Genomic DNA, 15,125 nt, shown 5'->3' on the forward strand with positions numbered 1-15,125 from the left:
GGGGGGGGGGGGGGGGGGGGGCGGGGGGTTTGTCGGTTCACTTGCCTTCATCTTAAGCTTGGTGGTGTTCTTCCCAACGGTCGGGTCTAGTCGCCTCACTGCGCACAGTAACATTCGAGCCCTTGTATTTTTGATGCACAATATGAGAAAGATTTCTATTCCGGAGAAGGAATTCTTCATTCGTGGGAGGCTTGCTTCACCATTAGTGTCCCTGCTAGCACTCTTACTGCCCATTGCTTGCATTGCCTCTCTTATCTTCTCCTGCCCTGATGATCGCCCATAGGGAGTCGTTAGGGACGCTCGTGGCTGTGTCGGAATGGAAACCAGACTTCTTCTATATTGTTACATCTAAACCCGAATAACTGCTATGGTCTGTGTATCCTTGTCCGGATTACCAGCATCATTAGATGGGATTAGTTAGGCCCTGACGGATAGAGGATCAGCTGCACACACATGCACAATAAGTGTCACACAAAAAGAGGGATGTCTGTCTCTTCTTAGTATGTCTTGTGGTATGCCGGTTGATGTGATGATATATTGGTTGGTGTTGTGTCTATGCTAGAAGTGATGGATCTGACGAGTCCAGCTTACCTAAGCTATAGAGGAAAACACAGTAAGAGTACGACAATAAGTGACCCTATTCTTAGCTATAAGGATAGATGCTAAATTCTATTAGAGAAAGGCGTGTAGTATAGCTAGCTAAGGAGGTTATAAAAGATATATATCTTAATCGCCCATATGACCTTTATCGGCTGGCGTTATTCCAGTTCGGTGCTATTTGATCTGCGTCACTGGCTTGCATTAGATGCATTTGTCGTAGTAAATCAGTTCATAGCTTAGGTAAGCGGGACTCGACCATAAAACCGTCGAGTCCAGCACTGCAACAAGAATACAAGAGAAGAACCTTAGCACTACAAAACACCCAACCTACTATTTAAACGTAAGTTAGAAGTGTTTATAGTGTTTGTTCTTGTAAAGATATTGTGTTATATAACTACATTCCAATACCTTCCCACCGTTGACAATCCCCACCATTCCTCTTACACGGTCTTGCTTATGTGTCGATCCTGACACTTATACTGTCAGACTCGACATCGTCCCTGTTAGAAAACAACACGGAATAGCTCTGTTTTCCTGCTCACCATGACGGCGGAAAAGTTTGAGAGCATTAGGTCCAGCTACAAAATGTGCATTTGGCTATTCAAATACAGAAAATGTGCACAGTACGTCATCAACAGCCAAGCAGCGTAATTGGTTTAGTGGTAAAATTCTCCGTTGCCATCCGAGCAGCGTCGGGGAGCCCTGGGTTCGATTCCCAGATTACGCATTTCTTTTTCTTTTCAAGTTTTTTCCTTCCTTTTTTGCCATTCTCTACAGTAGGAACGGGTAGAGAGTCAAGCTGCGAGCTCTCAACTCAGGACCTATACTAGACGGATGTCTGCTGAGGAGACACACACAACACGCACACACTGGATTCCTTTACCCTCTACGATAACCTTCTGCGTGCCATACATCAATTCTATCGTAACATTCCGTCTTGACTGGTGACTCTGTAGCAATGCCCTTACCGTCACTACCTTTGGTCATCGTTCCACGGTATACGTTCTGCTGCAAGAGAACAAAAGCCGGCAATTGCCGAGGCGAAGTGGCTATGGGGTGTCGTGTTGATTGTACGTTGAGGTGAAGGTCGATAACTTCAGTTCTGGAAGTTCTAAGAGACATATTGCATACACGAGACAAGATCACAAGGTTATGAGGGCACAGCAGACAATGTAGTACGGGATGGTATCCCACTTCGTGTTTGGTGTAGGAAAGATGCGCTGGGGATATATGAAGCACGCATACTCTAGTCTCCTTGACGAGCTATAGTCACGTATACGTGCATTGCTTCACGATAAGGGAATGTGCTATTGTGAAGCAACGACAAGAAGAGAAATAGTAACCACAGCTGTCTGCAAAATGGCCGTAGAGTCCTACGGAAACACGGCACGGCCCGCCTTTGCTAATCAGTAGAATCTCGGTGCCACAGCTTTCCAGTCCATCCACTTGGACGTGACCACCTGTCTTATTCTCGGTCCGGGTACGTACTGTGTCGTGAGCACCATCACTGACAGAAAGACCACCAGGCCCGTCGCTCCCAAAAGGAACACCAACACCTCGTCCCATCTCCTTTATTAGCGGGGGGCCCAGCAGCGCGGCCAACGACACCCTCCCTAGTCGTGGTATTACCACCACCCCAACGTCCACTGGCCTGTACTCGACCATGACGGGCATGCCGGCCGATTTCTCGTCGTTCTATCTCGCCGTCGATGGCGATATATGCGCCTGGATTTCTCATAAACATGGAATCTCCAACAGTCAGCTCTACCAATGGAACTCTGCTGTTAACTACGGCATATACGGAATTGCCCACGTCTAGGAAGAACATAAATTAGAGAACTCCCGATACAGGTGAGTCTCTATGGGCCTTTAGAACCTTTAGGCTGGTTACTACGTCTGCGTCCTTGTTCCGGTGCTGATTTGACGGCTGTATGGTGTCCGGCTAGAACAGGTTTTCCAAAGGTGCATGTGCCAAAGATCCTACATGTACATATACGTATAATGTCAACGGTGTCTGGACCTGTGGTGCGTCACAGCGCCCGTTGCAGCGAGAAGGCATAGAGCCAAAGACCTCCATGTATCTACTTGTATGCATAAATCTATGTAGCATACAAACTTTTGAACTTCCACTTGATGTCCCGCCCCTCCTTTATGCAGTCCTTAACCTTCTGGGTCTACGTGGCTGCAACCGGTCAGCTCAGAACATCAGAACATGAAACCCCAATGGGTCACTCTTCTGGGTGTTGGCGAGAGAATTTGCATCTCACCCTTCCAAGTTTCCTGCCAGAACCGACTGTTGGTACCCGCAACTTTGTGGGACAGATATTTGACCAAGACTGCAGCCATCACTCTCAGAGGGGGGGGAGGCGGCAGCTATATGTATGGACATGCAGTCAGCATGACCAACAAATCTACAAAAGAAGAAAAGGGAGGCTTACTCGAGAAAATGTATGAGTTCTCGCTCCTATATGAGGGGAGATGAGATTGCGTTTCGTGACCTACCCAATTACCATGCTTGACACGATGCCGACGTATAAGTGCTTGTGCCCCTAGATTAAGTCGTAGTAGATCATTGTGTTATTCTTTCAATCTCGATGGTTACTTGAAGGCATCCTTAGCAATAAAGAATCAAATCCTCCAGAAACCATTCTACTGTCGCTGGTGTCCCCCCCCCGGAAAAAACAACTCTCCGCTCTTTAACACCCGATAAGTCTCAGGTCGTACTTTCGGATACTCTTACGCGTTACCGAGCCCCGGGTTTCCTATTTCTCATACCATGGTTTCCGGACCACGGTAAGTGTCCTGAACCCTAAAGCATGATTGCTCTCATTGTAGCTAACAATCCACACAGACGGGGCTCTTCTGGAAGGAAGAACCTCTGTAGACAAATCTCGAGCGGGAGATGCAGGTATGGTGCTTCATGCAAGTTCTCGCACGACGTCACCGGAGCATCTGCTTCTCCAAGAGAACAGCGCGACCAAAATCCCGACTCGAGATCGTCGAGGTTCGCCGATCCCGATCTGTCGCGATGGAGGACACTGCTCGACGCGAGCACACTATACCGACTGGATCTAGCGGAAATGGAACAATTCTTCGAACTATGTGCTTCCTTGGTTGATGAGACCCGGAATATCGCTACGACGCAGCAGGTTGTCACATCTTTGGCCCGCGATGAGGGGCTCAAGATCGTCGGATATCTTATCGACAAGTACACCTCTGTCTCTGTGACACGATCCCTCAAATCAAGCCGTTGGGAGAACCTCATACGCCCATTCTTTCAGACTCTCTGCAACCGTACAGTTGCGGACTCGGCAGTCTTGGAGCTTGCCAGAGAGATGATTCTCAGCTACACCGTGGGCCCCGGTGGTCGCCGCTTCGAAGCCCTCTACCGTTTCGTCACCAACTTTCTGCAGGAGGAGCTGGAGGCTGGCGTGGCAGCGGAAACATGCCACAGTGAACTGGAACTCGCTACCTCAATGCTATTTCTTCTCGTTGACTGCAGCACAACCAACCTGGTAAACGACAAATTCCCTCCCGTTGCCGCTCTCCTGGCCGAACTTTCCCAAATTTGGGGTGAGGAAGGTGCCTCCTCTCTCATCCAGGCTCGCAAGCATATCAGCTATATCCAGGCCCGTCTCGGCATCGGCCAAGACATTCCATCTGTCGAAACCACCACTACAGGGGGCAATGTCTCCCGCGCTCAGTTCATCCTCACCCAGGATTTTCCAGGACATCATTCAAAGGAGGGGAGACGTCATGACAATGACCACGCATCAATCCGCAATATCAAAATATTGCCCACAGAGCAAGAGATCGCATCTTCCCGGCCTGAGTACTGGCCAACGACAAGCATGGAAGCATCCCATGTACACGGGCAGGCGTGGTTGACTGACCGCAGCTTCCGTCTTATGCGCGAAGACACCATCGGGCAATTGCGCGATGTGTGCGGTGATCACCTCACTTCGAATATGGGCAAGGACAGATCGATATCGAAGCTCCAGGCCAGTTCGCTGAGGACATACTGTTATCAAAATACAAGGCTCGAGTCCCTCAAATTCTACCATAGGGAGGGCCTTCTGCTCCAGGTTAGCTTCCAACAGCCCGGAGGTATTCCCGCCCAAGGCAAAGCCAGGAGGGAATGGTGGGAGTCCTCCAGACGGCTCCAACACGATGCCCTAGTCTGCGTAGTTAGCAGCTCTGGGGGAGTCGTCTTCTTCCAAATTGTGGCGGACACTCGGTCTGAGCCAAGGGAAGAGCATCATGAAAAGGGTTCAGAAAAGAATAAAACCCTTTGGTCTGATGGCAGTCGGGCTTTTGCTCTCCTAAAGCCCCTGGAGGTTAGCCAGGACTTGCTCAGCTTTTCTGCTGCATGGCTGAGGTTGTCTACAAGCCCAACACGGCACAACATCCTAGAGTTCCCCGGCATTCTCCTTCCCGCTTTTGAGCACACCTTGAAGGCTCTACAAAAATTGAGCCGGGAATTTCTGCCATTTTCCTCCCTGCTTCTACCCAGGAACACTGGTGGACGTGAGGTGGAAATTGAGCCTCCCCAGTATGCCCGGAGGCCTGGCTTCCGCTTCAATCTTAAATGCTTGACCGAGAATAACCAAGATTTTTGGTACTCGCCCAACGACATTCCCGACGCCCAGGCACTGGCGCGCGTGTCCATGTTGGATCCTACCCAATCCCAGGCCCTCCTAAACTGCCTCCGACGGGAGCTCGCGCTGACCGAGGGGCCCCCAGGGACTGGGAAGAGCTTTACAGGAGCAAGCATCATTCGAGTTCTTGTAGAACACAAGAAGGTCGCGGACTTGGGGCCCATCCTTTGTGTCACCTATACCAACCATGCACTAGACCAGGTCTTGGAGCACTTGCATGAGGATGGTGTGACCAACATGATACGAGTTGGCTCACGGTCGCAATCTGAGACTCTACGTGATATCAACCTCAGCGTAATCTCCAAGAGCTCCGACCGCACTAGGACTGAGCGTGGCATGATTGGGGCCTCTTACGGCGACATGAAGACCATCACTAGCCAGGCCGTGGCCCATACATCGAAGCTGGGCACGGCCGGGTCGGCTCAGAGCATCAAGGATTTCTTGGTGAGAAACTCGCCGGTTCATCATGATGTAATCTTTGGAAAAGCGAATCATGAGGAAGAGTGGACGACCGTCACGGCTAAGGCCCACAATGCGTTGAGCCGCTGGCAAAAAGGCGGCTCGGGGTTGACCACTAACCGGCCGCTCGAAGAGATCACGGCTGTTCCTATGCACGAGCTCAGTCGGAGGGAACGACGTACAATGGTTGACAGCTGGGTCCAGAAGATCCAACTGTCTTTTTTCCGAGAAATTCAACGAGATCAGGAGGTGTTCATTTCTGCAAAACGTCAGCAAGACCGGGTCCATCGGGACATCGACGCTCGATGTTTGCTCAAGGCCGATGTCGTCGGTATTACCACGAGTGGACTGGCCCGTAACATGGACCTGTTCAAGATGATACGTCCCAAGGTACTCGTCTGCGAGGAGGCTGGTGAGGTTCTCGAAGCTCATCTCCTCACGGCCTTCCTCCCCTCTATCGAACACGCCATCCTGTGCGGTGACCACCTTCAACTCCGTCCGCAGATAAACAATTACAACCTCCAAGGAACTCATGAGCGAGGTAAGAAGTACTCATTGGACGTGTCGCTGTTCGAGAGGCTGGTCAAGCCATTCGATGAAGAAGATGGCCCATTGCCTTTCACGGTTCTACAGACTCAGCGGAGAATGCACCCCTCCATTTCCGCTCTAGTAAGGAACACACTGTATCCTGACCTTGAGGACCACGAGAGTGTTAGGTCCTACCCGGAGGTTGCTGGGTTTCGAAAGCGCTTATTCTGGCTGGACCACAAAAACCCTGAAACAAAAAGAGATTCAAACTCCGGCATAGAGACATCATATTCCAACCCTTTTGAAGCCGATATGATTACTTCCATGGTATCGCATCTTTTCCGACAAGGGGTATATCAACAAGATGATATTGCGGTCCTCACACCTTACAAATCTCAATTCCGACTGCTCAGGCAGAAGTTGGCCGCTGTGTGTGACATCGTATTGAACGAGAGGGATCAAGACATGGTCGAAGAAGAGGGTGAAGAAGAAGTCCAAGTCCAATCCCCCAGCAAGATCATGGCCAAGGCCAATCTTCTTCAGAGCGTTCGGGTTGCTACCATCGACAACTTCCAAGGAGAGGAAGCCAAAGTTGTCCTCATATCCTTGGTGCGTAGCAACGAGGAGCATAAGGTTGGGTTCCTCAAGACGCCGAATCGCATCAACGTCCTTCTGTCCAGAGCCAGGCATGGAATGTTCATTGTCGGCGATGCCCAGACGGCAGCTACTGTCCCAATGTGGGATAAAGTGATAGGAATCCTTCGAAAGGAGGGAAACATTGGTTCGAATCTACCGCTTCAATGCCCCAGGCATTCTGAAACAGACATTCTCGTCTCGACACAGGATCATTTCCTCCAATTCTCTCCCGACGGCGGTTGCATCTTGCCTTGCCAGAAGCGTCTTGATTGCGGCCACGCTTGCCCGGGGAGATGCCATTCAGATATGATACACCGATCAGCCAAATGTCTGGAGCCCTGCCAGACACTTTGGCCCGAATGCGGACATGGATGCCCACTGCCCTGTTGGCAGAATTGTGGCCAAAAATGCACGACGTTGATCGATGGACGAGACGTCAACCTGGACTGCGGCCACACAATCAATCAATGCGAGTGCTGGCAAGCCCAGGACCCCAGTCTCATTGAATGTCGAGCCAAGGTCAAGAAAATAGTCCCGGGATGTCGCCACGAGGTTGACGTAGATTGTTGCGTCGATTTGAACGCCAAGAAATGGAGATGTCGAGCAGTCTGTGGCGGACTACTTCTCTGCGGCCACGCATGCAAGAAACCCTGTTTTGAATGCAATTCGGAAAACAGCGAGTCGGGCCAGGAGAACAGGCATGGGACTTGCACCCAAGTTTGCGGTCGAAAGTATACAACATGCCGTCATGCCTGCCGCAAGCCCTGTCACGACGGGACAGACTGTGACCCTTGCGATCTCCCCTGCGAGGTTCATTGCAGCCATTCGACGTGCCCTAGGCTATGCCATGAGCCCTGCCCCCCCTGCGCGGAGTCAAGCTGCGCATCCAAATGCCCACATGGGGCATGTACAATGCCGTAGGTGTCCTCATCCGAACTACGGTGCTGACTTGATGAGACATGTCGATGTATAGCTAATATCTTCGCAGATGTGCTGCTCCTTGCGACTGGGTTCCATGTTCAAAGCGATGTGAGGAATTATTGGCCTGCGGACATAAATGTAAGTATTACCAAGACTGCAGAGGATTGGAGCGTCCAACTAACAATCCGCCAAGGTCCCTCATACTGCGGAGAGCGATGCCCAGATTCGAAATACTGTCAGCTCTGCTCGGGCGACGACGTCAAGGGTGCCATCGTCGACATGATTTCCATAGAGCCATATGAGTCTATCAACCTCGATGAGATGCCGTGTATTTTCCTCGAGTGCGGCCATTTCTTCACGGGTGAGACGCTCGACGGACAGATGGGTATGTCTGAATACTTCGTCACGACGCCAGATGGTATACCTTCGAGTATCAAATCACCGTCCTTGCCATTCTCCACTTCCGAGGTCAAAGTCTGTCCGAACTGTCGCGGGATGCTCCGTAACATCGCACGGTACGGCCGGATAGTCCGCCGAGCGATATTGGATGAGACAACCAAGAAATTCATCTCGTGGTCCACGCGCCGGTATGCGGAGCTGGGCCAGGATTACATCCGGGAACAGGACAAGCTGGCGGCGGGAAGTGCATCCTGGAGTGTCCCATATCAGAGCACCAAAGCCATCAGCCTACGCGGCTCGCGCGATCAACAGATTAATTCCGTACGCAAGTACACGGCCGGGATGGGCAAGCTGAAAAACATGCTGCGCATCAGGCGAGAGATGCACGGGCATCTTTCCAAGGTTGCTCAGGAGGAGCAACCGTTTCAACGGGTTGCTGACATGGTGGAACTCGCTCGGAGACGGGACAACAGCTCGGCGCAAGGGTCATTTGTGTTTGACGAATCTATCATCCAGATGAAGGGCTACATGCAGACGCTTTCACTACTTCAGAGATGCGACATAACGATACTGCAAGAGTTTGCAGAGTTTGCAATCCAGTGCAAGAGCCAGGGGATGAAGATTGACTTTGATTTTGCGGACAACAGAGACGACGCACTTTCTCTGAAGAGCATGGCTACAAAGTCCCGACGCAGGCACCTGGCAGCCGAGGCATGCATCTACCACGCGCAGATGTGTTCCCTGGAACGACGCTTGCTGGATGTGCAAGGGCATGCCCAGGGCGGTGACGACGATGAGAAACGGCACGAGTCCCTGCGAGCTGATGGCCAGGCTTCTCTCGAGGAGGCCAGGGAAATGGTACTGGGAAATGCATCTCTGCAGCCGCTGCTGGCCGAAGTAGACGCGACAGAGAAGATGCTCCGGGACGCCACGTTTTACGCGCCTGTCTCACAGAAAGAAAAGCTGGACGTCTTTCGGGCCATGCAACGCGAGTTCAGCGGAACAGGGCACTGGTACACGTGTGCCAACGGTCATTATTTTACCATTGGCGAATGTGGTGGTGCCATGGAAGAGCGGATGTGCCCAGACTGTGGCGCGCCCATGGGAGGGCAGCATCATACCAACGCCCAGGGTGTTAGACGCGCAACAGACATGGACGATCTAGCTACACAGGTCAGAGGTATGGGATTCGGTGGGGACTGAGCACTGCGGCAATTCTATTGCGAAGGTCGCATCTTGGTTGCTGTCAAACGTCTTGGTCGTAGACAAGGGCAACCGAGGAAAGTTCCGGGCTGCTGCTACTCACTATCTCATTTCATCCTGTGTGCGCGTAATGGATAGTAACCCGGTGACCCTAACCCCATGACCCTAGCACTGGCCCATCAGGCGTTTGTGCACCCGCGTATTGACCAGCATTGCTCATAACCGGCGTCTCGGGTTCAGCACCGTTATCCATCTACTGGACGTTACCTATCGAATATAAATAGCCTAACATACTCGGATTGAACTACCGCTTCCACAGCTAGTATGTCACCATTGGTGAATGTGGTGGTGCCATCGAGCGGCGAATACATGTATCGTATGCTGCAGGGTGCGACGGATAAAGATGACCTGGCTACATACACTAGGGGCATTATCGTACCGCGGGCAGAAGCCCCGCCGTCAAACACATCTCAGCACTTGTTCCCGCTAATATAAAGTCGATTCTGAACTCTGGTAAGTCCGTCATGGCTGCATATACATGCAAGGCGAGGCAGAGTCACATCGGAAGGCTTAGTATACTATGAATGATAGTATACAAGCGAGTTACAGCCGCATATTTGGGTCACGGCTTCAAGGGCTGACGTCGATATCTGTAATGATGATACGGAGATAGGCATATGACATGATCTGATTCAACTGCGGGGAAGAGCATGCTGTTGAAGCCATACGTGGCGAGGAGAACCTGCCTGATGCAATGCTACGGATGGTATGGCGCGATCACCAACGCAACCTGCACCTCTCAAGACGCCATCCCCTCCGTGTCGGCAAAAGTGTTACCCTCACACGCGGTATTAAATATAGCCTATGCGTCCCCCCTCACTGACCTACAGCCGGTATGTCAATGTAAGAAGCAACCCAGAAACAGGGCCCCGTATACAGAGAGTTGCAAGGCTCACACCGCGGAAAGACACGGAAAGACGCCGGGATACCATGGCGACTACTACCATTACCACATCTACTGACTCTGTGAAGCTGGATGCTTCCGGACCACCGACCACCAAGAGAGATGGCCAACTCCCCAAGCCCATAGACATGTGCGTGTCGCATGCGCCCCATCGCTCTTACCTCGCTATTTGTAGAGTGTGGGAACTGACATGATACCCCAGCTATGGCGCCCCGTATTTCGACAACGAGAATGGGCAAACGTGGGTTCTCCGTGCATTCGCGTTACCACTGTATGCGTGTATGCGTATTGACCTGTACTAGCCTGCCCCCGCTCGAGCTATACGACCACGATGAGCGGGGAAAGTACGCCGATCCGACATTCTCGTCTCTCCTGAAAGAGGGCAGTACCATCAAAGACGTTACAAAGTCGATCGGCGCCGAGGTGAAAGGCGTCCAGCTCTCGCAGCTAGATGGCAAGGGAAAGGACGAGTTGGCGCTCTTGGTCGCGCAGAAAAAGGTACATCCACTAGTAAGGACAGGACGAGTTTTCCGTGGCTAACCAGAAATGCAGGTGGTGATTTTCCATGATCAGGACTTTGCCAGTCTCCCCATTCAAGAGGCCGTCGACTTTGTAAGCTATTTTGGAAGGCTGCATGTTCATCCCGTCAGGTGTGTAAGACAGAATCCGGTTCAGATCTAGTCCTAGACTGACAGCATCTTCTCTCTTCTTCTTCTTACCCAATGTCTTAGCGGTGCATCCAAGGGCTTTCCCGCCGTTCATCTCGTCCACCGCGCACCAGATGACTTGACGCCGCAGAGGGAATTCGAGTCCAAGACCACGTCCATATCGTGGCACAGCGACGTGAGTTACGAGAAGCAGCCGCCGGGGACGACCTTCCTCTACGCCATCGAGGTTCCCGAGGTCGGCGGCGACACCATCTTCGTCAACCAGGTCAAGGCCTACGAGAGGCTCTCGCCTGAATTCCGTGAGCGTCTGTCCGGACTAAAGGTCGTGCACTCTGCTGTTGAGCAGGCTGAGGCGGCTCGCAAGCGCGGGCGCAAGGTCAGAAGGGAGCCAGTGTCGACGGTGCACCCTCTGGTCCGCACCCATCCTGTCACGGGCGAGAAGGCGCTCTTCGTGAACCCTCAGTTCTCGAGATACATTGTCGGATACAAGAGGGAGGAGAGCGACAACCTGCTCAACTTCCTTTATCGGCACATTGCACTGGGCCAAGACTTTCAGTGTCGTGTATCCTGGGGTCCTCGTTCGGTTGTCGTCTGGGATAACAGGGTTACGGCCCATTCGGGCATGGTAGACTGGGACGGGGCCTTGTACAGATATATTGCACGTCTGGCTCCCCAGGCAGAGGTTCCTGCTGAATAGCTTCTGTGGACTAGGTATCATCACAAGATTTATCAGACTTTATCTCATCTCATCTCATGTCCTTTTGGAGCGATGAAAGCATTTTATCCGCCAAGTTAGGCCAGCTAATTCCGTCCATCCTACGGTGTACGCATTTACGCCCTGGGCGAAAGCTTCGGTGAGTTCTTTCCTTAATTTCAAGTCGTACATTAGGTCTATGTCTTATGATCGTTTCTCTTGTAATCTTGACTAAAATTTCTTAGAAGAGATAACAATATCGGGCTGAAGCCCAGGCCTTACCATCTAATCGAATATATGTCTGTATAAGACCAATGTGGCGGCAGGGACGTGTGACTTCTACATCTTTAGAGCTGATATTTCAGGGACGTTCTCGCCTCCCAAGCAAGAGAAGCCGCGAGGGAATATCATCAACCTTGCTTACCAGATTGCGTTACTTTCTGTTCATCTGATCCTCCGGTTTAAAGGGCCAAGAGCTACCACTTGGTCGACTCGAGCGATGTTGAGTGTCGGAATCAGGGCCCCCGAGACTCTGGTACCCGTTCAGGAAACAGGCCCCACTGTATCGGAGAGGTGGGGCCGGTGCACCGGCGCATCTCGCGTATCCGGCGCCGAGTATATCCACTTGATCCGTGCAGTGAAGCCGAGGTGACAGGACATGTCCCGTATTACGTGTCGTGTACTCAAAATCACCATGCGTCACACAAAGCAGGATGTATGACGAGCTTCGGTGCCTCCCGTTGAATGTTCTAGCTCTACACAGACGCTCTCGGCATTGGAACGGCGTTAGTCTTCTTTGTTCGGGACGGTTCTATCATTCGGGGAATCGGATAGACAATACAGGGAGTTGTGTCGAGGTGTCGAAACTCCGGGCCTATAAGGGCGGTAGAGTATTACTCTCTACGAGTTCTCATTACCATGAATTTACATGCGAGTCTATGGAGTATTCATAGTGAAGCATGTATCAAGGGCCCTGGCTTGTTTCATCATCCAACAAAATCTAATAAGATATGCAGCGGAGACCAAAGGTGCTGGCAGGAGATTTTCATACTTGGTGAAATGCATGACGTATGTGTAGAAGTTGGTTTGTACTCTAATCAAGGAAGATGGCTGCTTATGCGACGCTTCATATACTTTTTTTCCCTCGCCTCTAATTCCATCATGACAGATTGATGACTACTTGATTTTCTTTTGGACATGACACTCAGGCTGTTTTCTTGTTCTATACTAAGTAGCTGACATGCCTTTGTCTTGCATCTTTGCTCGGCAGCAAATGCCGAGGCCGCTTGATGGTTGCGGCGGCAAGATGCCACAATAGCCCCCGTCCGGTCTCGGTTGTTAGAATTTGGGTGTTGGGATTACATGGTGATGTCTGTAGCGGAAGACTCGACATGCAAGTTATACAGAATCAGGTCTTCAATGCACTTCTTCAACAAGGCTACATACATCTATACAGCTAGCCTTTCAAAGGTTCTGTAAACAGTTTCCTGTACCTTCTTGGCCATCATTGTGATTTCCTCCGGCGTACTGTTGTAAGCCGGCGCCAGAAGAACATGATCTCCCAAAGTACCATCCACGGTTCCAGTCCCCGGGTATAGGCTGATGCCGATATCCTCGAGACCTATGGTATGAATAGCGTTTGCAACTCCGGCCGAGACCGGGAAGGGCTCCTTTGTTTCCTTGTTCTGGACGAATTCAATCTGCCAATCTCCTTAGTCGTCGGCATCTGAGGTGGTTGAAGAGGGAAGATTGATAGATTACCCCATAGAAGAGCCCCTTTCCTCTTACGTTTCCGACGCGCGGATGATCGTCAAGGTACTCGTGCAGAAGCTCACCCAGAAGGACTCCCTGCTCCCGTACGTTATCCACCAACCTCTCCTCTCGGATGATGCGCTGCACCTCGAGCGCCGCTGCGCAGGCCAGGGGGTGTCCCTGATATGTATGCCCGTGGGAGAAAGATCTGAGAAAGCGAGATAGTACACGTCAACACCCGCACAGACCTCAATATTCTTTTGCCCTGGACAATTACCCCCAGCAAAGACTCACCCGCTTCCACTCTCTAGAGCCCCCGCGACTTCGTGATCGATTAGCATGCCAGCGATGGGTGCGTAGCCACCGCCGAGAGCCTTGGCAATGGTCTGAATATGGGGAACTACCCCTTCTTGCTCCCAGGCATGTAGTGTTCCGCTGCGCCCCATGCCGGACATGACCTCTATGAAACGATCAACACTGGCCCCAAGAGCATGCAGATTCAAGGACGACCGCACCGTCTAGGATAAGCAGAGCACCATATCTGTCGCAGACCTGCTTCATGGCTTTGAAGTAGCCAGGAACAGAAGGGACGCACCCAGTGGTCTAGCCCAGTTAACTGTGTCTCGAGAAAGAGGGCATCGGGTGTTCAACCTACTGCTCCCACTGTCGGTTCCGCCACAAAGGCGATGACTGATTCCGGGCCGAGATCTTGGAATTTGTGGTCCAGCTCGTCGGCCAATTGAGCAACATACTCTTCCGTCGTCTGCCCTGGCTTCTGGAACCGATACGCATTGCAAGGCGACACCTTGTAAATGTTTGGAAGAAGCATACCCTCGAAAAGTTTACGTCTCCCGGCGTGTCCACTCATCGACAGCGAGCCAAGGGTTGTACCGTGGTAGGAATAGTCGCGGGAGATGAAATTGACTCTCTTGTCTTGCTTAGGGTTCAACTCCATGAAATACTGGCGAGCCATTTTCATAGCCGACTCCATCGCCTCCGACCCTGTGGAAGTACAATACAGATGCGGTCTATCAGAAAACGGGAATGCATTGATACTTGTCAGACTTACAGGGACCTCCTATTCTACTCACCAGAGCTCATAATGTAAGCCTTTGACATGTGGCCGTCGGTCCCTTGTATAAGATCTGTAGCAAGCTGTTCGCCTGCTGAATGACTGAAAAACACCGAGTTGGCGTACGAGAAGTTGTCGATCTGGTCCACCATGGCTTGCTTGACCCTCTTGTCGTTGTATCCGATGCAAGCCACACCGGCACCGCAGCTGGTATCTATAATCTCATGACCATTGGAGAACCTGAGACGAGTACCGCTTGCCGAAACAAGATGTAAGGGGTCCGAGCTGAGGGTCCTATGGAGAACAGCGCTGGCCATGCCCGCCCTCCGAGTCCGACCAGCATGGTATTTTCTGGATGCCTGCGTCCAGCGGAGACTTCGAGCCAGAGTCTGTCGGGGCATTTTCAATACCTAATCAGTTCCCCTGACGATTGCAGCCTCACTCTCGGATAGCCGTCGCAGACTAGTAGGTGAACCTGAAGTATGGAGGGGTGATAGAAAGGGAATGGGCAGATTGAACGGTTGGACAACGGTTAGCACATGGCAATGGTCGAAGGTATCAACATAAACCG

The 15,125-nt window shown here is 51.6% G+C and overlaps 3 protein-coding genes across 3 annotated transcripts; 2 read left to right on the forward strand and 1 right to left on the reverse strand.

Annotated features, from left to right (window-relative positions):
* Positions 1-3,376: 3,376 nt before the first annotated feature.
* Positions 3,377-9,404, forward strand: GMORB2_5173 (Superfamily I DNA and/or RNA helicase; the record flags this gene model as incomplete). The annotated part of the gene is made up of 7 exons (XM_035467147.1): positions 3,377-3,393; positions 3,452-4,303; positions 4,499-5,861; positions 5,922-6,572; positions 6,663-7,798; positions 7,870-7,940; positions 7,996-9,404. The coding sequence occupies 7 exons, from the start codon at positions 3,377-3,379 to the stop codon at positions 9,402-9,404; spliced, it is 5,499 nt and encodes a 1,832-aa protein (XP_035323159.1).
* A 990-nt stretch (positions 9,405-10,394) lies between these two features.
* On the forward strand, positions 10,395-11,733 carry GMORB2_5174 (sulfonate dioxygenase; the record flags this gene model as incomplete). The annotated part of the gene is made up of 5 exons (XM_035467148.1): positions 10,395-10,498; positions 10,571-10,609; positions 10,671-10,866; positions 10,942-11,018; positions 11,100-11,733. The coding sequence occupies 5 exons, from the start codon at positions 10,395-10,397 to the stop codon at positions 11,731-11,733; spliced, it is 1,050 nt and encodes a 349-aa protein (XP_035323160.1).
* Positions 11,734-13,178: 1,445 nt separating this feature from the next.
* On the reverse strand, positions 13,179-14,955 carry GMORB2_5175 (Adenosylmethionine-8-amino-7-oxononanoate aminotransferase; the record flags this gene model as incomplete). Its single annotated transcript, XM_035467149.1, has 6 exons — positions 13,179-13,430; positions 13,519-13,690; positions 13,777-13,942; positions 13,998-14,085; positions 14,138-14,484; positions 14,574-14,955. The coding sequence occupies 6 exons, from the start codon at positions 14,953-14,955 to the stop codon at positions 13,179-13,181; spliced, it is 1,407 nt and encodes a 468-aa protein (XP_035323161.1).
* Positions 14,956-15,125: the final 170 nt, after the last annotated feature.

Source organism: Geosmithia morbida, assembly GCF_012550715.1.
Source record: "Geosmithia morbida isolate 1262 chromosome Unknown scaffold_3, whole genome shotgun sequence".
In the NCBI taxonomy this organism is placed as follows: Eukaryota; Fungi; Ascomycota; class Sordariomycetes; order Hypocreales; family Bionectriaceae; genus Geosmithia; species Geosmithia morbida.